The sequence below is a fragment of the Macrobrachium nipponense genome, chromosome 20 (genome assembly GCF_015104395.2).
Source record: "Macrobrachium nipponense isolate FS-2020 chromosome 20, ASM1510439v2, whole genome shotgun sequence".
Classification (NCBI taxonomy): Eukaryota; Metazoa; Arthropoda; class Malacostraca; order Decapoda; family Palaemonidae; genus Macrobrachium; species Macrobrachium nipponense.
Window position 1 is genome coordinate 59,090,364 of NC_061089.1, and position 24,364 is coordinate 59,114,727.

Sequence of the window (24,364 nt, forward strand, 5' to 3'; positions counted from 1 at the left end):
AAGATCCCTTTGCTCAAAGATCGTAGCCTGCGGCACTGCGTCAGGCAAGACAGGGCACTCCGTACACAATACTCTCTCTCTCTCCATTACTAACTTGGCTAATATCGCTGATATTAAGATCTTCTGAATTCTTATTAGAGCGAATTTTCTTCTTCTGTATGTTCGCGAGATGTTTTGCTTGTCTTTTCTTCTTTTGCATGATGAAATTCTTGCCAAAACAAAGGAAAAAACAGACATTAAAGCAAGCGAATGTCAGAGGTGAGACCTGAAAGTATACTCTTTTTTTGTTCTGACACGTTCTACAAACCATCAGTCCTTTACATAAGTGCCAGCTGCATCGGTCGTAAGATTTAATAACAAGGTAGTTTGGCAGTAACTGCTTGTCCGATGGTCGGGAGTCCCGCCCAATTGGATGTAAACATTCCACTTTGCTTTCGAATGCCATCGGGTGAAGATATGTGTTCGCCTCTCCTCCCACATCTGTTGCGAGATTGTTGACAACTTCTTGACTTTCAACCTGTTTCTTGTAACTTGTGTGTTGAATTGTAGGTACTTATTATTTTTCTTTGTTGTGGTATTGCGTTGCTGGACATCATGCAGTCCCGCTATTCGGAGAACCCCTCACGCCCCATCCAACTGGAGAGTGTGCCCTGGAGTGGGAGGCTGAAAGTGTGGGGCTTTTAGGTCTTAGTGACGTTGTGGACCCTCATGCCCAGTGCACTAGGTGCCGAGGGCGTGAATGCTCTCGTATTATAACTTGTGATTGTTGTGTCTCTTTGTCGGAGGAGCAGTGGGAGTCATACGAGAAGAGGAAGAAACCCCGTAAAGCTGCCAAGGTGTCGTCAGAAAGCTCTCCCTCGACACCTCTGGTGACGGATACGTTGTCTTCTTTTCTCTCTCCTCTTCAGCTCCCAGGTATGGCTCTCTCTCCTTTGGGGGATGTGTCCCTCTCTGCCTCTTCACTCGATCTGTCGAGTGCAGAGGAGGGAGGGCGACATCCGGACCTTGAGTTGTACTCGGGGACTTCTGTCAGCTCAGGGGGGGGATCCTTCCCCCACTGAGCAAACAGGAAACCCCCCCCCCCCCAATTAACCCGACTGTTGCTTCCTCAGGTGTGTGTGTGCCTCCGTGGGTGGGGATCTTCAGCAGGTGTGGCACACTCTAAATCTTCCGGTTATTCCAAGTATTCAGGTCTCCTCCAGCATCTAGCTGCAGCCCTGGTCACTCACGGGGTGGAGACGAGGACGACTACGACAATGTTGACCCCAGGTTACCCAGCTCTTCATCTGGTATACACTCAGCACGTGACTATGGTCATCCCCACAGCTGCGGTGCAGGCTCCATTGCCTTACGTGCAAAGGAGGGAGTTTGTACCCCCTCCACCTGCTTTTGCTGTCCTTGCTCCTCCCCCTGACTACGAGTGCCCAAAGAACTCGCCCTTAGATCGCCCACCTGTTGCCGTGGCTGTGCCTGCTGCCCCTGTTCCTGCCCGTGGAAGTGCTGCCGCTCCTGCAGGTCCTTCCGGCCAGGTGGAGTTGGGCCACGTTGCCACTGCAACCACCCCAGCTCCAGCCTGGATGGGAGACTGTCAGCTGTCCTGAGGAAGTTGGCAAAGAGGAAGTCCAAGAAGAGGAAGGTGTCGTCGTCATCTTCTTCGTCTTCATCTTCGTCTTCATGGTTGTTTTCCACCGCCTCTTCCCCTTCGACTTCCAAGGCCCCCTCAGCCGAGGAAGAAGAAGGTGGCCTTCGAGAAGAGGAAGAAGCCCCGTAAAGCTGCCAAGGTGTCATCAGAAAGCTCTCCCTCGACACCTCTGGTGACGGATACGTTGTCTTCTTTTCTCCCTCCTCATCAGCTCCCAGGTATGGCTCTCTCCCCTTCGGGGGATGTGTCCCTCTCCGCCTCTTCACTCAATCTGTCGAGTGCAGAGGAGGGAGGATGACATCCGGACCTTGAGTTGTACTCGGGGTCTTCTGTCAGCTCAAGGGGGGAGATCCTTCCCCCACTGATCGAACAGGAACCCCCCCCCCCCAAGTTAACCCGACTGTTGCTTCCTCAGGTGTGTCTGCCTCCGTGGGTGGGGATCTTCAGCAGGTGTGGCACTCTCTAAATCTTCCGGTCACTCCAAGTATTCAGGGCTCCTCCATCATCTAGCTGCAGCCCTGGTCACTCACGGGGTGGAGACGAGGACGACTACGACAATGTTGACCCCAGGTTACCCAGCTCCTCATCTGGTATACACCCAGCACGTGACTATGGTCATCCCCACAGCTGCGGTGCAGGCTCCATTGCCTTACGTGCCCAAGAGGGAGTTTGTACTTCCTCCACCTGCTTTTGCTGTCCTCACTCCTCCCCCTGACTTCGAGTGCCCGAAGAACTCGCCCTTAGATTGCCCACCTGTTGCCGTGGCTGTGCCTGCTGCCCCTGTTCCTGCCCGTGGAAGTGCTGTCACTCCTGCAGGTCCTTCTGGCCAGGTGGAGTTGGGCCACGTTGCCGCTGCAACCACCCCAGCTCCAGCCTGGATGGGAGACTGCCAGCTGTCCTGAGGAAGTTGGCAAAGAGGAAGTCCAAGAAGAAGAGGAAGGTGTCGTCGTCGTCTTCTTCGTCTTCATGTCGTTTTCCGCCGCCTCTTCCCCTTCGACTTCCAAGGCCCCTCAGCCGAGGAAGAAGAAGGTGGCCTTGCCGCCCCCACAAGAAGTCTCGCACAGAGACTTCTAAGGGTTTGTCTCGCTTTGGTGAGACAGGTGGGTCTTCCGCTGGTCCCCCGGGAACGGGGCCCGTGTTTCCTTCCTCAGGGAAGAAGAAGACGGGGACCATGGAGGTACCAGCCACCACTGGTACCTATGCTCCTGGCTCCAGAGGTTCCATCTCCGGACCAGGAACTGTCTTGGCTGCTCGCAAGCGAGCGTCACCGAGTGTACAGTCACCTACCAGTGATTGTACAGCCAAGGTCCAGATGGCTGAGTACACTCACTGTCAGGACCCAGGCATGGAGTGGAAGGATGGTAAGAGTCACTCCGATGACTCTCGCCAGACCGGCGTTGACGTGACTGTCCCACCAGACCGTTCACATGTTGAGGCTGGGAAGAGGTCCCCCCGGTCACCAGAAACAGCTTCGGCTGCTTCTGGGACTGTGGCGCGTCGTGAGGACGGTTTTCGCTCTCGCCCCAATAGTGGACGCTACCAGTCACCTGACCGTCGCTCTCTCTGGGACTGAACAGCTCGCACGGCTGGTAGCAGCTCCCCTGATGCACAAGACTGACACTATCGTCCTTAGAACTTTTTCTGCGTTGGCTATTCCTCTGTCTCCTGCCATTACTTTCTAAGTACAGTTTCTAAATTAGGAGGGTCTTCTGATTAGGTGAAAACGCATTTGTGGCAGAATTCGGCCTCAGGAGTTCCAGGTTCCAACACTTTGGGCTTGTGCAACCTCTTGCTTCCACATCAAGAGGCTGCTCCAGTAATATCAGGTGTTTCACATGGTTTGCCTGTAGCTTCTAGTTCGGGTTTGTGCGCTGCGGTTTTGCCGGGTCGTGAGGTACATCCACTGAGTGGCCTGCGGCTGTCTTCTGTATTTTCTGCTGTGGATCCTCAGAGGGTAACTTCTACTTCTTTCATTCTCCCGACGTCCTCTTCATCTTCCTCTGTCCCTCTGCAAGCAATTACGTTTGTGCATCCTCCCCCAGGGTTCAACAACATGGGTTCGGCTCCTCTCACTAGTTTTCCCTTCGGTAACATTGTGGATTTGGCTATGGTTCTCTCCTCTCCTCCCTCTCTTCCTGGTGGAATCAACAACATTGATTCAGCTCCGGGTACACGGTTAGGTGTGGGTTTTCAGCATGCCAGTTATGTTGATCAGCCTACCGACTCTTCATCTGTCTGGGCTTTGTTCAGTTCCTCCTCCTTCGTCAGTCTTAGACCATTCGGACATTGCGGAAGAGGATTCTCATCTGGAGGTTCAGGAGATTCCAGCGGACTTTGAATGCCCTCTTGCCAACAGTAACAATTACAGACGCATGCTTGAGTATGTTACTTCTTTGTACCCTCAAGCAAGAGCACCGGACTAACCACATTCATCGAATCAGTCCTTAATTGAGGCTCTCTATACCACTAAGCCAGCTCCTGCTCCTTTTTTGTGCAGGCTGGTTTGGTTCAATCGGGTTAGACAGGCCTTGGAGGAGGCGGACAGTCGTATAGTGTCGGTGGTAGCTCCTAACAGACAGCACGTTTCTCTTCTTTCTCCACGTAAGGCAATTTACGCAGTTTGAGGTAACCCTTCGGCAGGTGTCAGGTTGCCACTCAACAAATCAGTTGAGGCAATCCTGTCTAGGTCTCCAGCGTCGTCTTGGCTAGTAGGGATTTCTCTTGATGAAGTAGGGGCTTTGGAGGATGTGCTGCGCAGTCAGACTGAGGCTCTTTCGGACTCTCTTTGAATGCTGTCAGGTCTAATGGGGTTCTTAAAGAGTGACGGTTATGTCCCTTCAGATCCGGGTCTGTTCGACAGCCTAATAACTTTTGTCTCAATGGGTTTGGCTCACCAGGCGAAAGCTTTGGCTTCATCTACGATGTTCATGAGCAAGAAGAGACAAAATTTCTATCTTGGTCATCTTCCCCCTCAGTATCTAGAAGTACATAAAAGGGTATTGCTTAGAGCACCTTTAGCCTTAGCTCATTCTCTTTTCAAAGAGGATGTGGCCAGTATGACAAACTTTGTTGCTTCTAACTGAGTGGTAGAATCGCAACAGGCAATGATCAGGGTAGCAGCTCAAGGTTCTTGTTCTCCTAAAGGAGCTCGTAAGTCCTCTCCTTCTAAGAGAGAAGCTTCTCCCCTTAGAACACCCAAAAGGGTGCGCTTTGTGAATAAAGCTGCGTCAATGTCTTCTAAGCCTTCTATGTCCCGGGATTTTACCAGGTAGGAGATGTGTCCCTCGTCATTTCAGGTGGGAGGTTGTCTAGCTCCTCTCAGGTGAGTCTGGAAGGAGTGGGGGGCGGAGGATTGGGTGGTGGTGGTTCTGAGGATGGGGTATCAGATAACTTTTCACTCCCTTCCTCCTCTGACCTCCTCTCTTGTCAACCTTCTGAGTTATGCCCTGTCTTCCACGAGGGGAAATGGAGATTCAGGCCCTGTTGGAGAAGGGGCCGTTAGAGACAGCCCTTCCCTCTCCGGGGTTTTACAGCAGAATCTTCATCGCATCGAAAGTCAGAGGTTCTTGGAGGCCTATTATAGACCTTTTGGGCCTCAACCATCAGGTGGTTTCAGTGAAGATTTGTATGGAGACTTCACAGTCGGTACTGCGGTCAGTCAGGAGGGGGGATTGGATGGTCTTGGTGGATCTAAAGGATGAGTACTTCCAGATTCCTCTTCATTGGGATTCTCGGAGGTACTTCAAGCTCATGTCTTCTGCTGGCATCTTCCAGTTCAAAGTTCTCCCCTTCGGGTTGACCACTGCGCTGCAGGTGTTTACATGGGTCATGTCTCTGGCGTCGGCAATTATGCATCATTGGGAGTACAGAATACGTATTGAGGTATCTTTACGATTGACTGATTCTTGCCTCCTCTCTAGAGGAACTATTAAGGGCGAGGGACTTCTTATTGAATCTATGCAGGATACTAGGAATTTGCCTAAAGTTTGCCAAGAGCTGCCTAGTTCCAATGCAATCTATGACTTATTTAGGGATGAGGATTCTCTCTCTTCCTTTGAGGGTTTTCCCAACCCTGGAGATAATCCAGTCAGTACTTCAGCAGGTAGAGGTGTTCCTGTCAAACAGGGAACATTTGGTATCAGCTTGGAGAAGCCTCTTAGGGGGAATGTCTCTCTCTCTCTCTCTCTCTCTCTCTCTCTCTCTCTCTCTCTCTCTCTCTCTCTCTCTCTCTCTCTCTCTCTTAGTTCCAGGGTCTCTTCTCTGGATGCGTTCTTTTCAGGTATGTCTCAGGAATCGCTGGGATTTTCTCAACGACAACACAGTTATAGTCTGGAGCGATTCTTGCCTGTTTGATTTTCTGTGGTGGTCAGAAGAAGTGCATGTGACACCCAGATGGTCTATCGACTCCCCTCTTCCCGATGTTCATTTGTATACAGATGCCTCAGATCAAGGTTGGGGAGAGGAACCTTGGAGGAAACTCAGGCTTTGGGCCTCTGGGGTGATCGGGAACGAGAGGACTCAATAAATCTTCGGGAACTCAGGGCTATAGAAGAAGCCCTCAGGTGCTTTTCAAGCCTAGTGCGCAACAGAGTACGTAGTGGCGCTGTTTTGCGACAACGTAACTGCCGTGTCGTACCTGAAGAACTTGGGGGGAACAAGATTAGCAGAACTCAGTACTATAGCACAGAGAGTCCTGAGATGATGCGAAGAACAAAAAGTGTCTCGTCTTCCCCCAATTTGTATCGGGGAGTCTCAACGTATTGGCAGATTCGTTAAGTTGCTCTCTTCAGGTATTGGGTGGAGAGTGGACATTGGCTCGGGAAGTAGTACATATTGACAGTTAATAGCAAGTTCATGGGAGATAACCTAAATGGGGTTAGAATAGTACTTGCCAGGCTCTCTGGTAGCAGTAGGTCAGATCACCTTTGTTTCTGAGGACAATTCTATGCAGAACTAAAGACCTCATCACATTGTCTCTTCATTCTCACATTAGGTCGTCCAAGACAATTTAGACCTTTGGAGTTATCTACCTCTACATCACATAAAATGGATAAATCTTTTTATCTTCCCTGTTGATCTGGCCCACCATATAACATTTCATTATGGTTTTCATTGGCAGGTGGGGCACACTACAAATTACAAACCTTTTACTTTACTATTAACACTCAAGATTTTGTCTAGCAGACCCAGCACCCTAACCATTGGAGTAATAAGTCATGATGAATGCTTATATCAGCCTAAAGCTCCGTCAGATCGTATGGTCCTCATTACCAGTCTGGGCCTTTTTGATAATTCAGTTCCCATCTAAATTCAAATTCAAGTAGTGTAATGAGTTTATTGCAAAAAAAAAATGCAACTTTTTAAAATGAGAATCTTTTGTCCATTACACTTATACAAATTTTCATTTCTACCAGCCCTGCATTCTCATTTTCCCAGGTAAAGACTACATAAGAATAAGCTGGGTTGACAGCCATGAGCTGATGGATATGAACATGTGCACAGTATATTTTTTTTTTTTTTTTTTTTTTTAAGAAAATTTTTGAAGGAACCTTATACAACAAAGAAAATGGGTAAGATGAGTAATATGTTTGTGAGGAAAAATTAGTTGAAAAAAAAGATAAAGTACTACAGTGTAGTATTTTCTTATGACTGAGGAAAGTGGCTGATTCGCTGGTGTTCATTTGTTGAAGTAGTATGTATGTTTAGTATGCAAGGACTATATTTCAGTAAGAGAAAATGTTATGTAGTAAATAGCTCTCTTTTTCTTTCTTTTTTTTATTTATTATTTTCTTTTTCCATATAGCTTCCAAGTGGCACTAGCCAGGGAAACCAGCTAAGCCTGGAGAAAAAGCTACGCATTCAGGAGTATCTGAATTCCATTCAGCGACAGTTCAAAACACTAAGAGCTATATATACCAGAGTTAATGATGACTGTGCTGGGATGGAATATACACACATTGAGGTAAGGGCAATTACTGTGTATGCAGTTGTTTGGTATGTCTTATAATTTGTGTGATTTTAGAACTTTTCATTGCCCGCTATGTTTAGAATTTTATTCATGAAAGAAAATACTGTATGTGATAGTGCCTTAGCTTTCCAATTTGTATTAAATGAGTGTAATAAAATGGTGGGCTGTAAATCCTGTTTCAAATTTATTTTTTGGAGCTTTAGTTCTTCTGATACTCTATAGATGTCTCTGATCATTTAGAATTCTCATTTTTTTTTTTTACCAAGTAACCTCCACCATTTCTTACCTGGAAAGTATCTTAATATACCATTACTGAAGTAGTAGACCATTTCAAATTGAGGTACCCATCAAATGGATTCCACATAAGTGATAGGTTGTTTGAGTTCAGTAAGCAATCATTTTGAAATCTCATATGGGGGATCAATCTTTGTAACTGGTGTGCATTTACTTTTGTTAATGTTGGGTGATATAATTTAACAAAGTGGTCTTACTTAGTATCTTTAATTTCTGAATTGTTTAACCAAAGTCCCATTAATCATTTATATCTGCCTATATTTGTGCCCTGAATGGTTTCAGGTTTGCTAGGGTTGTGTCTCACAGACAGAAGGTAGTGTCACTAAGCATGTGTCATTTGGATCCTCATGGATGTCTTTATCACCTTCATTTTTGGTCCCCAGCTGTTTACTTTGTAGTAGAGTGCTAGCCCACTGTTCATTATTTGTTGAATAATGATTTATCCATTGTTTCATAATTATCATTTATTTCAGGCCATGTTTTTGTATTAGAGTCAATTAGAGTTTAAAGGGTGTAATAAACCCTCCAGATTCGTGTTCTCACAATTCACGGACTTGGCGATTTGCGGAATTTACTTAGGAACATATCTATAAATTACTCATGGAAAACTCACCCATTCACAGATTTCATCATAGATCATTATTCTGTATTTTCATATTTTTGTGCCTTAAACACTGCACTGTACATATGTATGTATACATTTTATAATAATGATTTACAGTACTGATTTTATTGAAGTAACTTACCAAGTAATTACATAGCCATGGTTCCCTAACCTACGGCAGCTTAAAAATTCAAAATTCGCACTGTAGCGCTTCTATCGTTTGTATGTAGGTGAGTAGGTCCTGTCCACTATCCAGAACTTTAGCAAACAAACTAGCAGAGCTCAATTTGTCTCTGCTGGCTCCCAACCAACATCGGTAGTTTGTGCACAGCTACTTCATTGAATTTTGGATGGTTGTTTCCCAATACTTGGTGAAGCATTCAAAGTTTGTTGTTGTGGTTTGCTTCCATCAGTTTAGATTGTTAGTTGTGGTCAATTTAGTAAATTTCCAAGTTAACAGTTTCAGATTCTAGTTCTAGTAGTATTTGTTTCTGTTCAGAAGGTTGCAGAACTAGATTAACTGAATTTTCTTACAATTCTCATTCCAAGTGCACTCAGTGTGGGGGAACAAGAGTGTAGTATAGATAATACTTGCTCAGAATGTCAGGATTGAGAGGTGAAAAAATGGAAAACATTAAAGTCTCACCTTGACAAGCTTGAGAGAGATAGGAAAAGGAGGTAAGCCCCTAGAGATGAGAATATGACTAACTTAGAATCTACTCCTGTACCTTCAGTAGTGGTAGATAGATCTGGTATGCCTCCTCTTCCTTCTCAAATCCTGAATCATCCTAATTTACCACCTGATCCTAATCCAGATTCCCATGATTCCACCCTTCAAGCCACTGCCAGCCTCGAATCAAGGATTGACCATAAGTTTGGTATTTTTTCTAGGACCCCTTATTGAAATGGGGTCTGCCATTAAAACCCTTATGTAGAAAAGTGCTAATTGTGACAGTGCAAGTGCTGTGAGTGTTAAGGAGGTGGCTGTCCATCCCACCAGTGCCCCAGGCAAAGGTCCTTGTCCCACTCCCCAGTGAGAAGACATGCTGGAAGTCCAAGAGAAGCTGGTGGGGTTTGCCCATGGTTAGTTGCTCCCTCTGTCGAGTCTGGACGTCCTCAGACTTTGACCAAACGCCATTGGAAAGGTGTTTCAGTGCATCAGCTGTCTTTGGACTCTGAATCTTTCAGTCCGGGTAAGAAACTGCACCCGTATCACTTTCTGATGTGTCCAGACTGCTCAAGAGACTTGTGGAACCTATTGTTTCCTCTCCAATGGCTGGCAAGAGGTATAGAGAGGTTAGCGCTCAACCTTGCAGTTTTCACATCCAGCATGTTCCTCCTCATGATTGGGTAGGAGGCAGCCCTGGGTCTTCTGGAGAGTGTCATGTATTCACCTTCTCTCAGCTTCCTTATGCTTTCGAGTGCTCGTTGTCACCGACCGCTTACCAGGCACCTGCTTACAAACACCTGGTGCCAACAGAGCATCCTTCTCATTCACCCGAGACCCCTGCACCAACATTAGAGTGCCCAGCTCCTGCTGCTGGTCACTCAGGTCCCTCTAACGAGCGCCTAGCGCCTGGTTCAGAGTTCCCAGAGCCCACTCAAGAGTGCCCAGCGCCCTCTCGAGCCCTCCGACATCTTCAGTGCAAGAGTAGAGGGAGAGGAGGCTGTACAAGAATCAACTCCTTCTACAGCATATTCTTAATTGCTGAAGTTTCTTCTGGACTCATCCAGACTACTCCATCCTTACTGTTCCGTCTTCCCCAGCTTCTACCCTCCTGATGAGGAAATGTACTTCGGAAGACTAGACTATCTAAGTTAGTCATTTCCTTGTCTTATAAGAAAGCTCTTCACAAGGTTCATGAGTGGTTAGCCTCTAAGAGAGAGTAGGACAAAGCAACATTTGCTTTTCCACCTAGTAAGCTGGTCAAAATGAAGTACTGGAGATGCTCCCTTCTTGAGAGTTTCTGCCTCCTCCCAAGTGGACTTCTCTGCTTTAGTGGATTCTTTCAGAAGAACAGCCTTTGTGTCAGCAAAAGTAATGTTCTTCTCGTCTCAACTTAATCACCTTATCAAGAATTTTTTTAAGGGTTTGGGATCTTTAGTTTTGTTGACTGGGCTATTGGAGCCTTAGGGTCAAATTGTCAGATATAGAAGATTCTCCAGCAATTGCAGAAGACGTCTCTTCTGATTTATTAGGTTTGCTGTCTTGCACTGACAGAGCAGTCAGAGACAGATCATTGGAACTAGCCTCACTCTCTGCTATGGGGGTTTTAAAGAAACTAGAACTCTGGTGCTCGTTTACTTAAAAAGGGACTTCGACCACTCAAAAAGCAGCTTTGCTTTTCGCTCCTTTGGATGAAGCACATCTTTTCCCTCCGGAGACAGTTAGGGACATTCTGTCAGACTTACAGAAGAAGTCTATGACAGATCTGTTAGCACAGTCCAATAGACACCCCAGACAGCTTACGCCTTCGTCGTCAACTTCTGATTCTCCCTTGCAGATGCAGCCCTTTCAGGGGCGGAGGTCAGGTGGAGTAGAAGACCCAGACATGACTCAAATCCAATCTGCGACCTCTTTCTAAGTTGATTAGGAAGTCCTCCTTCAAAACAACCCAGAAAAAGTGAGAAATTAGTCCTCCGTGCTCCTGTGGGAGCAAGACTCCTTTCCTTTTGGAGGGAGTGGGAGTTAAGAGAAGGGGAACCCTGGATTGTCAAAGTCCTCAGAGAAGGTTACGTCATCCCCTTCACAAGTGCTATTCCATTAGTAATGTCACCGATCACCTTGATGGCCTACTCAGAAGGTTCATCGAAGCTTGCGGCTCTCTTTTAGGAAGCGAATTCTCTTCTCCTCAAGGAGCAGTAGAGGACGTCAGAGATGTAATTCGGAAGGTTTCTACAACTGCCTTTTTGAGGTTTGAAGGCCTCGGGGCAGGGTTGGGGCTGGAGGCCAGTTCTAGATGCAAGCACCCTGAATCTTTTTGTTCTCAAGACGAAGTTCCATATGGAGATGGTTCAATCAGTCTTGTCTTCAGTTCAGCAGAGGGACTGGATGGTTTCCCTAGAGTTGCAAGATGCAAACTTCCATGTCCCTATCCATCCAGACTCACAGGAGTTCCTATGCTTTGTCTTTCACGACAGTCTTTTGCAGTTCTAAGCTCTTTGCTTCGGCCTCTCGATGGCACCAGAAGTTTTTACCAGGGTTGTCGCCCCACTCAAGAATTGGCTTCACCTTCTGGGGATTATTATCAACCTACATCTGGACAGTTGGCTTCTCTGCTCTGCATCAAAGGAGAAGTGCGCGGAAGAGTTAGACAGAACTCTTCGCCCAACTCATGAGTTAGGTATTTTAATCAACAAAGAGAAATCTTTTTTAGCTCTTGTGTCAGAAGATTCCCTATTTAGGGATGATTCTAGATACTCAGAATTTTTGGGTTTTTTTGACTCCCAAGAGAATAGAAAGTTGCTTCCAAACAGTTCATCATTTCCTATTGCTCCCCCATTGCTCAGCTGTGCAATGGATGAGTCTCCTAGGGACACAGGAAGACTCAACAAGACTCCTTCATGTTCCAAATAACACCAGAGATCAAAGAGGACCTTCGGTGCTGGTTGTACAAGGGAAGACTTTGGGAAGGGAAGTCTCTTCTTTCATTGAATCCAGCTCTTCGATATTATTCCAATGCCTCTGACATAGGCTGGAGAGCTATCCTGAATGATCAAGAGTTATCAGGCATGTGGACCCCAGAGCAAAGGAAAGCTCATATCAATGTAAAAGAGGTGAGAGCAGTCCAATTAGGTCTGCAAACCTTCTCAAGACTAGTTCGTGGGAGGAATATGCTAAGTCACGTGGACAACATGATGGCCCCTTTTTATATTCGAAAGTAAGGCGGAACTCACTCATTCCTCTCTGTATAAGACAGCAATGGACCTTCTTTTATGGGCAAACATCAGTTGAGTCCCTTTCAACCAGGTTCATTCGAGGAAAAATTAATGGAATTGCGGATGAGTTGAGTTGCAGCAAATAAATAATTCCAAATGAATGGACTCTCAGCATGCCTGCCTGCCAAAGTGTATGGAAGTTATAGGGAAGACTGAGGATAGATCTTTTTGTAACAGCAGAGAACAACAGACTCCCGCTGCTCTGCTCTCCAATTCCAGATCCTGAGCATGGGCAGTGGATGCCATGCTTCAAGATTGGATGGGCCTGGACCTTTATGCATTCCTTCCCTTTGGTATGATAATGGAGGTAATCAATAAATTGGTCTCTCATCAAGGGACTTACATGACTGTAGTGGCCCCATTCTGGCTGAGAAAAGAATGGTGTGTCCGATTTTGTTCGCCTGGTAGTTGACTATCCAAGGCTACTCTCACAAAAGCAGTGTCTGCTCAAACAACCCCATTTCCATAGGTTTCATCAGGGGCTGTCCGCTCTTGCCCTGACAGGTTACTGACTGTCATGCACCTTGTTAAAGCAAAGGGCTTTTCATGCCAAGCTGCAGAGGCAATGACGAAATCCAGGCGATTGTCTTCTTCAAAGGTATATCAGTCGAAATGGACAGTCTTCAGGAAATAGTGCCAATGATCTAACATCTCTTCTTCTGAAACCTCTGTAGAGCAGATAGCAGACTTTTTATTGTTCCTAAGGAATGCAAAGAACTTAGCAACTTCTACCATTAAAGGATGTAAGGCAATGTTATCCTCAGTGTTCAAACACATAGGGATGGACTTGTCTAACAATCAATACATTAGCAACCTCATAAAATCTTTTGACACGACGAAGCAAAAGAATTCCCCTAGAGTCTCTTGGAATTTGGACATAATTCTGAAATGACACTTAAGCTCTTTAAGTCTGAGCTTCTCCAAAATGCCTTTTTAGTAACCCTAGCAACAGCCAAATGTGTGCATGAGTTGCATTCTATGAGCAAGAAAATAGGTTTCTCACAAGGAGGTGCAGTATGCTCCTTAACTGAATTTTCTTGCAAAAATGAGGATCCAGCCAACCCTTGGCCTTGCTCATTTGTGAATAGAAACCTCATGGACATTTTAGGTCCAGAGGAAGAAGAAAGGCTCCTTTGTCTTGTGAGATCCTTGAGGTATTATTTTCAAAGGACAGACAAGATTGGAGGACCTTCGGAACACTGTTGGTGCTCAGTAAGAAGTCCAGTTCATCCTCTGTCCGAGAGTGCAGTTTATTTTTTCTTGAGAGAACTCATTTCAGAAGCTCACTCTCAGATAGATGATGATGCTTTTACCATTCTCACAGTGAAAGCTCATGAAGTTAGGGTGGTGGCCATGTCTCTAGCCTTCACACATAATGCATTACTTTTGGCATTACGTACTTTCGTCAATTTTGCAATCAACACTATGGAGATGTAAATCAATCTTCACCTCGCACTACCTCAAGAAAATAGAGGCAGTGTTTGAAAATTGTAAGTTTAGATCCTTTATCCGTGGCTGGCATGGTGTTGGAGGTGGGAATTTAATGTTCATTTGCTTTCCACTCATCTTGAATCAAGGTTTGTGTTGTTTTTAACGGGGTGGGTAATGATGGTCTTTCAATTTGTTGTGTATTTGGTAGTTGTTTTTATTCTGGTCTACACCCAGGGCAAGGGCAAACTTTAACTTGTGGCTTTGTTAGCACAAGTTGTACTTCCTCCTCTGCAAAGTCCCCCCCCTAATGGAGGAGCAACTCTTGGCTCTACTGCCATTCTCTCTACTAGTTAAGAAAAGTGCTGACCAGAGGCAGTAACTTCCTGCAGTAGCTTTCTCAACAGATAAGGAAACAAACAGGCATTTTTACTAATGCTGGCAACTAAATTTTATTCCAAATTCATTAACCCATTAATACTTTGGTTTAAATATGTCCATGTTGTTCCCACCTCCCGGCACTGTGGAATCAGCTATGTAATTAAGTAGTAAGTTAAATAAAAATGACATTTTTATAATATAATTAGATTTTATTTATATTTACCAAGTAATTACCTCCCTCCTCCCCATGCATGGATATTAGGGCATTAAACAAATTGAGCTCTGCTATTTTGTTCCCTGAATTCCAAATAGTGGGTGGGACCTACTCGCCTACACACAAACGATGGAAGCGCGACAGTGCGAATTTTGAGTTTTTAAGCAAGTACTTGTTAAATTTAAATAAAATGTAATTTTATTACAAAAATGTCGTTTTACAAATATTAACGTAAATTTTAATAAGATTAAATTATAACATTAAATAACAATAAAAGTCATAATTCTCTCTCTCTCTCTCTCTCTCTCTCTCTCTCTCTCTCTCTCTCTCTCTCTCTCTCTCTCTCTCTCTCTCTCTCTCTCTCTCTCCCTAAGATGAATGCTAAATTACAAAACCATCTGTGTATAGGTTAGCTTTTGAGCACTGTAAATAATAGTGTTTTAAAGACCTAATTTTGAAGGTAATTTTAAGGAGGTTGCATCATACACGGTATACAATCAGCGTATGTAATATAGGCAGTCCCTGGTTATCAGTGGACTCGGTTATCAGCAATCCGGTTTTATGGGGCTTGTCTAGTGCCATAAAATAGGCGATTTATGACACCATAACAGGCCGAGTTCCAGTTATTGGCGCCATAAATTACAGAGTTTCGGTTAATGGCGGTTTTCGCTTATCAGCACCCCTCCAAGAATGGAACCCCTGCCGATAACTGGGGACTGCCTGTAGTAGCATTGTAATATAAAATACAAACATAACGGATATGCATCTTTTCCATGGATCTTTTAAAAAGTTATGCTTTATTTCACTGTATCCAATAGTATTGTATGTTCAAATTCTCATGTTACTAATGTTTTGTAGAATACAAACAGCAATCATTAACCTTTTGCATTGGTTGCGTCTTTGTAAACATGGACAATGATGCCATTCGGAAATATTTGTTAAGGCATCAGTGTCTATTAAAAGATAACCATGGGGGAAGGTTTCGTCCCATCGGCCATACATATTAAAATAATGATTAAATATGTTCTTTCATGCCCAGTAGTATTGGTAAATATATTTTTTCTCCAATTTTATTTACTGTCTAGTTTGATGGCACAATGAAGTTTAGGGGAGTTTCATCCATGTTGCCGATGCATGATAATTTACAGTCATTGTTTTCTCAGCTTCAGCTACATTTTGCTGATTAAATTTAATGGTATATTTCCTTCCCAATCTTTCCTCCAAAGCAAATAATGATATACAGTACTTTATTTACTGTCGTACAATGGTTGAAATCCAAGCAAAACAGCTGGTTTTATCTGATTCAGTTATTCATATGAAAACAGCTGTTTTTCATTCGGTTGCTTATGGCTGTACACATTTACGCAACATGTAGAGTGTTACTAACAATACTTTTGTCATTTACTTTTACTTAAACTCATTTAACTAGAAGATGTGATAAAGAGATGGTGGCAAAGAGGTTAGTCTAATGTATGATGATTATCGTACATAATTATTGTTCGTGTTATTGAATTGTTCTAAACGTTATCCTAAATGTTATTACCACAGAAATACACTACCATTAAAATTTTAAAACTACACCAAAAGATAGATAACCATAATTCGATATTTACATTTGTGAGCTGGCTGACCTCATATAGATAATACGTAGTTGATTTCAGGGATATGGAATTTTACCTCGAATAGGCTATTTATTATGAAGATATGCCAATAATATATAGTGGAACCTCAGTTTTCATACATAATCTGTTCCAGAACCTCCCACAAAATCAGAAACGTACAAAAACTGAAACAATAATTCCCATAAGGAATAATGTAAATACAATTAATGCAATCCAGACACCCAAAAATATTAACAAAAAATACATCTATAGGGAATAAACACAGTTTTACTTACAAAAACAATGATAAATAAATATAAATAACTAATGAAATGAATAAATGAACATTTAACATCACTCTTACCTTTATGGAAAACACTTGATAATGTATGGAAGACAGAAAGGAGAGGAAGCAAGATGGAAGAGGAGAGGTTATTGTTTGGAAGGGGAATCTCCCTCCAGAAGGACTTCAGGTATCAAGGACCTATCTGGGCTACTTATCTTCATTTTTTACTGGCACTATCTGAGGTTACTTCCCCTTTTCATTTTTTACTGGCACTAGGACCACCTTGAAAGTTACTGGACCCCTGTCGCACAACAAAGCTGTCCAGAGACGTTTGTTTCTGGCGTTTCTTTAAAATTTTCCTAAAGTTAAACATGGCATTGCCATTAAACATATTGGAGACATGGATTACAACTTCTTTGTTGGGATGATAATTCTCCAAAAAATTTTTTTACATCATTCCACTATGCAAACATGTCCTTAATCACTGAAGTTGGTACAATATGTATGCCCTTCGTATTCTGAATTTTTCAAACCACCCTCTGCTTGCCTTATATTCACCAACAGCAGCGCTTTTTGTAGGCATTTTCTTACTGAGATCAGCATGCACCTTCCTCCAACACTTTGCTATGACTTTGCATCTATATGATATATACCTGTTTCACATGAAACCACTTCATTTTTTCTTTGTATGCTGTATCTTGTACTATTGTATAAATTAAGTTTTTAGCTTTCTGTGAAAGAAAAGTATTGAGATGGCTTTGACTGTCTGTCCACACTTTTTCTGCCCACCTTCAGATCTTAAAAACTATTGAGGCTAGAGGGCTGCAAATTGCCATGTTGATCATCCACCCTCCAATCACCAAACATACTAAATTGCACCCCTTTAGCCTGAGTTATTTTTATTTTATTGTAAGGTTAAGGTTAGTCATGGATCATGCATCTGGTACCGCTAGAGGTGCCAACTGCCGACGCATCTTCACTTGACCGCATCTTGGGAACAACTGAGCACTACCCAGTCGTATGAGAGGTTCATACAATGGCACATTGAGATTCTCATACAGCATTATGTGCTGTACAGAAAACTTGCCATTTTTTTACTTGTTTAATTATTGTACTTAGTGAATCAGCTACATCCATTGCTGCCTGTAATTGCACATAATTTTTTCTAAGTGTATCATTGGTTTAGTGAAATGTATCCATCTAAGTTGAGAGCACAGATGAGTTTAGTTATCGGTTATCAGTTTGAAGGTAATTTTCTACTGGATGTGACTTACGTAATGGATTTATAATTTTAGTGTCATCTTCCCTTCCACCCAAGTTTCATATGTACGTCTCTGGTATACAGGCGGTCCCCGGGTTACGACGGTTCCGGCTTACGACGTTCCGAGGTTACGACGCTTTTTCTTAAATATTCAATGGAAAAATCCATCCTGGGTTACGACGCTTGTTCCGAGGTTACGACGCTGACGCTTCCGACGCTCCGAGTTAACGACGCTTTTAAAAAACTCATACTATGATAAAAATCCTTTATAGTTTAGCACAGTATATTAATAAAAATAAGTTTCTGGTTAGATTACAACAAAAATTTGAGTTATGATGATTTTCGACACTTTTTATGTCATATTTTTTCTATGATTTTTAGTGACGCCTCATATGCGGAACTAGTTTCCGAGCGAATGAATACAAACTAGCTTGCGGTGCGCAAGTTTACATATAACAGTCCAAAAGCACAAATAATGAAAAAAATCATTGCTTGTTTCCAGTAATAATAACAAAACGAAGTTTCTGGTTAGATTACAACGAGAGAGAGAGAGAGAGAGAGAGAGAGGAGGAGGGAGAGAGATAGAGAGAGAGAGAGAGAGAGAGAGAGAGAGAGAGAGAGGTGTCTTCCGACGCTCCGAGTTAAGGACAGAGAAGTGTTTGTTTCGTTAAACGGCCTCTGACTCATGCCAGTAAATGTTTTATTGATACTAAAAATATAAGCCTATTTAAAGATACGTTTACTTTAATTAGTCTATATGATACGTAAATAGTAATCAACTGTTCTTGTAGCCCTCAAGATTTGGCAAAATCGAAGTATCCAAAGAGAGACATTATCCAGTACACTGGAACCTTGACATACGAATTTAATTTGTTCCGTTACCATCGTCGTATATCAAAACAGTTGTATCTCAAAGCATTTTTTTCCCATTTAAAAATAATGTAATATGTATTAATCTGTTCTAGCGGTATGAAACCACACCTAAACACAGCTAAATTACATATAATATACACAATTTATACACAAATAACGAGTAATAACACACATAATGATAAAATAACAGCAATGTGATAAATGATAATAAATGTTAATAAAATCAATTAAAAAAAAGAAAGGAATTTTACTTACCACAACGAAAGATGACGTGAGGCCAGCAGGGGGAGGAGGTAGGGAAGGGTGGCAGGGAACGATTTGTTCTCTTTTTATTTACGTATGTACACTAATAACTACGTAATAAACACAAATGAAATAACATTGCTAAACTAATTTTTATTTTTTTATTTTAATCAGTTTGTAGTTTAGAAATAATGGTGATGCCTTTGGAAGGTTTTATGCTTTGCTATAATTTCATGTTTTGCTTCCATCGAAATAATTTTCTTGGGTTTTTTCTTATCACCTGCTTTGTCTTTAGCTTTGAGACCCATGGTTAATAATAAAATAGACAAAATAACACGAAAAATAGGCGCAAATACAACGAACTAAACAGCGACGTGTTAACATGCAGCACCAACAAACAAACAGACTGAACGCAATTTATCGGTCGCCTATACAACTAACACTCATCGCAAAATCGTCTCAAATATTTCGTTGTATATCAAAGCTTATATTTTCGCAAATTTTCTGTTGTATCTCAAAACATTCGTATATTAGGGCAATCGTATGTCAAAGTTCCAGTGTAATTTGATCAGAGAGAGACGAGAGATAGAGGAGAAGAGAGGAGGGGGAAGAGAGAGAAGAGAGCGAGAGAGAGAGAGAGAGAGAGAGAGAGAGAGAGAGAGAGAGAGAGAGAGAGAGAGAGAGACGCCTTGGCAACAATGGTCACCGTCTCGGGGATTGACGTAACATTTATTTTCTGAACAGATAGGACAGAGAAGTGTTCGTTTCATTAAACGGCCTCTGACTCATAGTAGGAAATGTTTTGTTGATACCAATATATAAGCCTATTTAAAGATACGTTTACTTTAATTAGTCTATATGATACGTAAATAGTAATCAGCTGTTCTTGTAGCCCTCAAGATTTGGCAAAATCACTCCAGGTTGTACATAAAACTTCAAGAATGTAGTGTCACCAGAGGATTACAATAGTTTTTACCTTCAAGAACCAGCATTCTTTTATGAAAATAACTCCAGGTTGTACGTAAAACTACAGGAAACAACATGTAGTGTAACCAAAGGATTACAAGTAAGGTTTTTATAACTTTTTATTAGTTTAAGACATATTTCCAAGCGTCGTTCCGGCTTACGACGATTTTCGGCTTACGACGCGTCTCAAGAACGGAACCCCCGTCGTAACCCGGGGACTGCCTACTGGCAGAGTAGACGAGATGGGGTTTTCCCAACCAGCAAATGTTTAATTCACCCTCTTTTAAGTCTGTTCCTAATAAAAAGTGACACTCCAGTCCTCAGACGTATTGCATTTGAGCAGACCTAAGTAAAAGTAATGAATTTTTTATATGAAATTTGTTTGATGAATATTTTAATATTGCAGGCAAATTACAGTGGCATTTTTATTTCAGAGTTTAATTCCTTATAAAGATGAGGGAGATAACAGAACTGACCAAAAGAAAATTAGTGATAATTATCGTCATCTTGTAGAAGAAGCCAGAGATCTGCGAGAGGTAAATCTTTATATGCATATGATTTTGAGTTATTTGTACAATGAAAGTTATTAGCCCTATTGTACCTGATTATGAAAGCATTTAACAATTTAAACACAAAGATGGAACTTGTCTCTAATAGTGTGAGGAAAGATCTTTGTATGAGAAATACAAGCCCTTCATCCCCCCACCCCATACACACACACACACTTCTGTTCTGGTTCAAACCTTTGGTTTTGCGTAATCAATTATTTTGATGGTGCCTAGTTATTGTATCATAAAATTGTTTTTTATCCTTTTCCTTATTTTCTTTCTGACAATAAATGATGGTTGTTAATAATTGCTTGTAGGATAATTTTTGGTGGTTCAGTCTCTATATTGTTTCCTTGACTATTAAACACCTTGATATCTGCCACCCTAGAAGACTAGCTCTTTATCAATTTAGAGTAGCCCCAGCTTTGATGTACAGTATAGAAGTTTAAATTTTTCCACATGGCTTTCCATGCCATGGGCCTAATGCAACTACTTGTTCTAGCCAAAGAAGATGCCTTAGGTAACTGATGATTATCTAAATTTGTCTGATCCCTCTGAAATTTATAATAATGTATCTTAAAATATCTGTACATAGGTGTGCAATTAATTGTGCAAAATAGAAATGCAGACAAATATTTAGATATGGGTTGAAGGGAAATGAGAGTGCCACTATGGGACTACTTTTGTAAATTAGTTAATAGATTTTGAAGATTTCAGTTGCACTACCCTCCTACCTTAACCTGCACCCATGTAAAAGTTTTACATTTGCTGCTGCTGTTCCAACTGCTGCCCCATTTACTTAACAAGTGTACTTAGCATTCCAACAATGCCTCATTTGCAATATATGCCCAGTTTATTCTAACAATAGATAATAGGCACTTGCCAGCAGGTTGAATATTTTCTTTATAAAAAAGAAAAGCAGTCTCATTTTGTAAAAATGTACGGAAAAATAATGACAAGAAACTCGGTAACCAACTGCCTCACTTTTTATTGTCAGGATAATTAGCTACCAAATATGTTCAGGACTAATATTGTTCTATATATATATATGTATGTTCTATGTTGAACATAAAATACTTTTAAGTTGTTATATACAAAATAAACCCTCGGTCTTAACAGGATAAATCTTCTGATGCCAGCTGAAAACCGGTAAGGTTAACAAAATTGTGTAAGCAAGGGACTATTGACATCTGTGCTTGGTCATGAGTTATGTGGGACCACCCACATACCCCTCGGCAACCCATGAGCACTCCAGTTACTCTTTTACCGCCTTTAAGAGAGTACATAGTTTTTATTCCTCTTAAAAGATGGTTTAATTTGCCCATGGTTTTTTTCTTTCTGGTTTCAAGTGTGTGTTTTTGGGCTGTTGATTGTATCGTGTGGTTGGATATTATGGATACCTCTACACCCCCCCACCAAGGTTTCTTTGGGATTTAGTAAGAAACAAAGGAAGTGTCCAGGCATTAGCGGCTTCCTTTGTTCACGATTCCTAACTTCATTGTATACAGATCCTCATCCAATGTATAGTAGATGCAGAGAGAACGTATGTACTATTACAAATCCATATTCTGTTTGTCATTTTTGGTCGGATGAACAGTGGAAGAGGATTTATGAGAAGGGTCAGTACAAGAGGAGGAAGGCAACTTCATCTTGGGAGGGTGATTTGTCTTCTTCCTTTGTTATGCCTACTCATGATGCTGTCTGATCTCTAGAGTCCTATTCCAAATGTTTCTCCTTCTGTATTTTCAACTTCCCATACCCCTTCTTGTTCGTCCAACGCTTCATCGTTGGATGCATCAAGGGTTTTGGGTGGTTTTTTGCCTAATTTTGCTTCTTCTTTCCCTTCGGGGAGTTGGGGGGAGCATTGCCATCTTCGTCTTTTATTCCAGTATCAGATGCGCACAAGATGGAGGTTGTGTGGGCTTCAGTAGGCCTATTAAGTGTACCAACCTTGGTTGGCAGTGACCTTGACAAAATGTTGCTTAGTCCCATCAGAAGACTGCTTGTTTATGTAAAAAGAACTCAACATCTCAGACCAGCATGTCAAAGACTTCTTTGTTAGCACAGGCTGGGTCAAGAAAAAATTGTCCAAGAATACATTTTCGTTTTGGTTAAGAGGAACAATCAGGAATGTCTATTCAACAAAGGCAAGAGAGTCAAATGATGTTATGAGGGCAAGAGCCCGTGACGTTAGAGGTCTGATCTCTTGCTTGGCATTTAAGAAGAATATGTCTGTTCATAGAATATTGAGAGGTGGTTCATGGTCACGTCAAACCACTTTCTCTTCCTTTTACTTAAAGGATGTTGCCAGTACATGCTTGGACACTTTTTCCTTGGGTCCAGTGGTGGCTGCTCAACAAGTTGTGCAGCTCATCCTGTGCTTCTGGCAGGTCAGTTTGTATCTTGTCTAAGATGAGGGTATGAAAGTGAAATGAATGAGATAACTGGTCTCTTTTCTTTTCTATTTTCTATCTCCTTCTTTACCTACAGGCAGTAAGAAGAAAGTACTGTCATAAGCTGGAACAGACAGGATACTGGTGAGTGAAGTGGTCATGCTGTTAATCATGAGTGTAAGGTACCTGTCAGTAGCAAGACATTCCTCTCTTTAGCAAGGGAGAGAGGAATGATAACAAACCTACATAACTAGATACATTAGTTTGCTATGAGAACAGATAGGTTCTTATCTTCTGCAGATGCAATGAACTATGACATTGTATAGAAACCTTGAAGTCTGAATTGTGATATTCACATATATCTTAGATTCTGAAATAATTGTCAGTTTTTTCTTAAAATTCTTATATTCAGGAAACTGATCAAAGGTGGCAAATCTCCAGTTGGTTAATAGTACCTACTCCCACCAAAGGCAAGGTCTATGCTAATGTTAAGACTGAGGGTTTGTTTCATATATGAACAGATGACAAATTTTTAAAATCAATTTTCATTTTTCATACTAATAAACCTGAGGTCTGAACACACAAAGGCCCACATCTAACCACCCCTCTGACAATTAACCTGGGTTGGAAGAATAACTGGTGTGGTCACAGGTTGTTGAGGGGTATATGGGTAGTTCCGCATAACTCATGACCAAGTTCAGATGCCAACAGTCCCTTGCATATACAATTTTGTTAACTTTACCGGTTTCCAGCCTGCGCTAGAAGATTTATCCTAATGTTAAGACCTCAGGTTTTTTAGTTATGAAAAATACAAATTGATTAAGAAATTTGTCCTTTTGATTCAACTATAATACTGTGGCAATATCTTTGCAGTGTGTCATTTCTTTAGTATTATGTCTCATTGGACATAGTTTAATTTTTTTTTTTTTTTTTTCAGCAATTATATCAAAAGGCAAGATACATGAAAGAAATAATTGAACAGTTACGGAAGATAATTTGGGAAGTAAACACAATGTTGGCGATGAGCAATACTTAATTTTAATCTCCAATATGCAATTTTCTTTGTAATCAGTCATCAGAATTGTAACTGAGGTTTGTTTATAACATTTATATATAGTAGAATGGGAATGTTGATAGTACATTCCTGTAACTTTTCTGTATTTGTGATATCTTCTTTGATATTTATATGTCCTAAATAAAATAACTTCCTATTTTGCTTTTATATCATATTTGACTTTTGAAGTAAATTTATTTTGATACATATTTTTCAGAAAGCAAGTGGACCGTATTATTACTGTATATAGTATGTCTAGTATACAAATCCATGTTTTGTATAAGCTTCAGCCACAAACTATTATGGTGAATGAAAGCTGTAGCATGTAATCTCATTTGCTGCCATTTGCTCTTCTTTCACATGTCATCAGGTAAAATAATGCCAGTATAAAGGTTTGATAAGTTAGAACACATATGTATTGCCCAGGTTAACACTGGCAACCTCTTTATGAACTATTGATGTTCCTGCATGAATACAACCATTGGTCTTTACATAGAAATTTCAGTAGAACCTCAGTTTTCGTACATAATCCATTCCAGAACCTCCCACAAAGTCTGAAACGTACAAAAACCGAAACAATAATTCCCATAAGGAATAATTCATGGAAGACTTGCTAGCGTATGGAAGATGGGGAGGAGGAGAGGTTATTGTTTGGAAGTGGAATCCCCC

General features: G+C 41.8%; 1 protein-coding gene across 1 annotated transcript in view; it reads left to right on the forward strand.

Moving 5' to 3' along the window:
- LOC135226282 (mediator of RNA polymerase II transcription subunit 30-like) overlaps positions 1–23,852 on the forward strand; it is a 642,192-nt gene extending 618,340 nt beyond the window's left edge. Inside the window, exons 5-7 of the mRNA XM_064265726.1 lie at positions 7,446–7,604; positions 20,135–20,236; positions 23,579–23,852. Coding sequence (XP_064121796.1) covers positions 7,446–7,604; positions 20,135–20,236; positions 23,579–23,677 — 360 coding nt within the window. The 3' untranslated portion in view covers positions 23,678–23,852. The remainder of the gene's footprint in view (positions 1–7,445; positions 7,605–20,134; positions 20,237–23,578) is intronic.
- Positions 23,853–24,364: the final 512 nt, after the last annotated feature.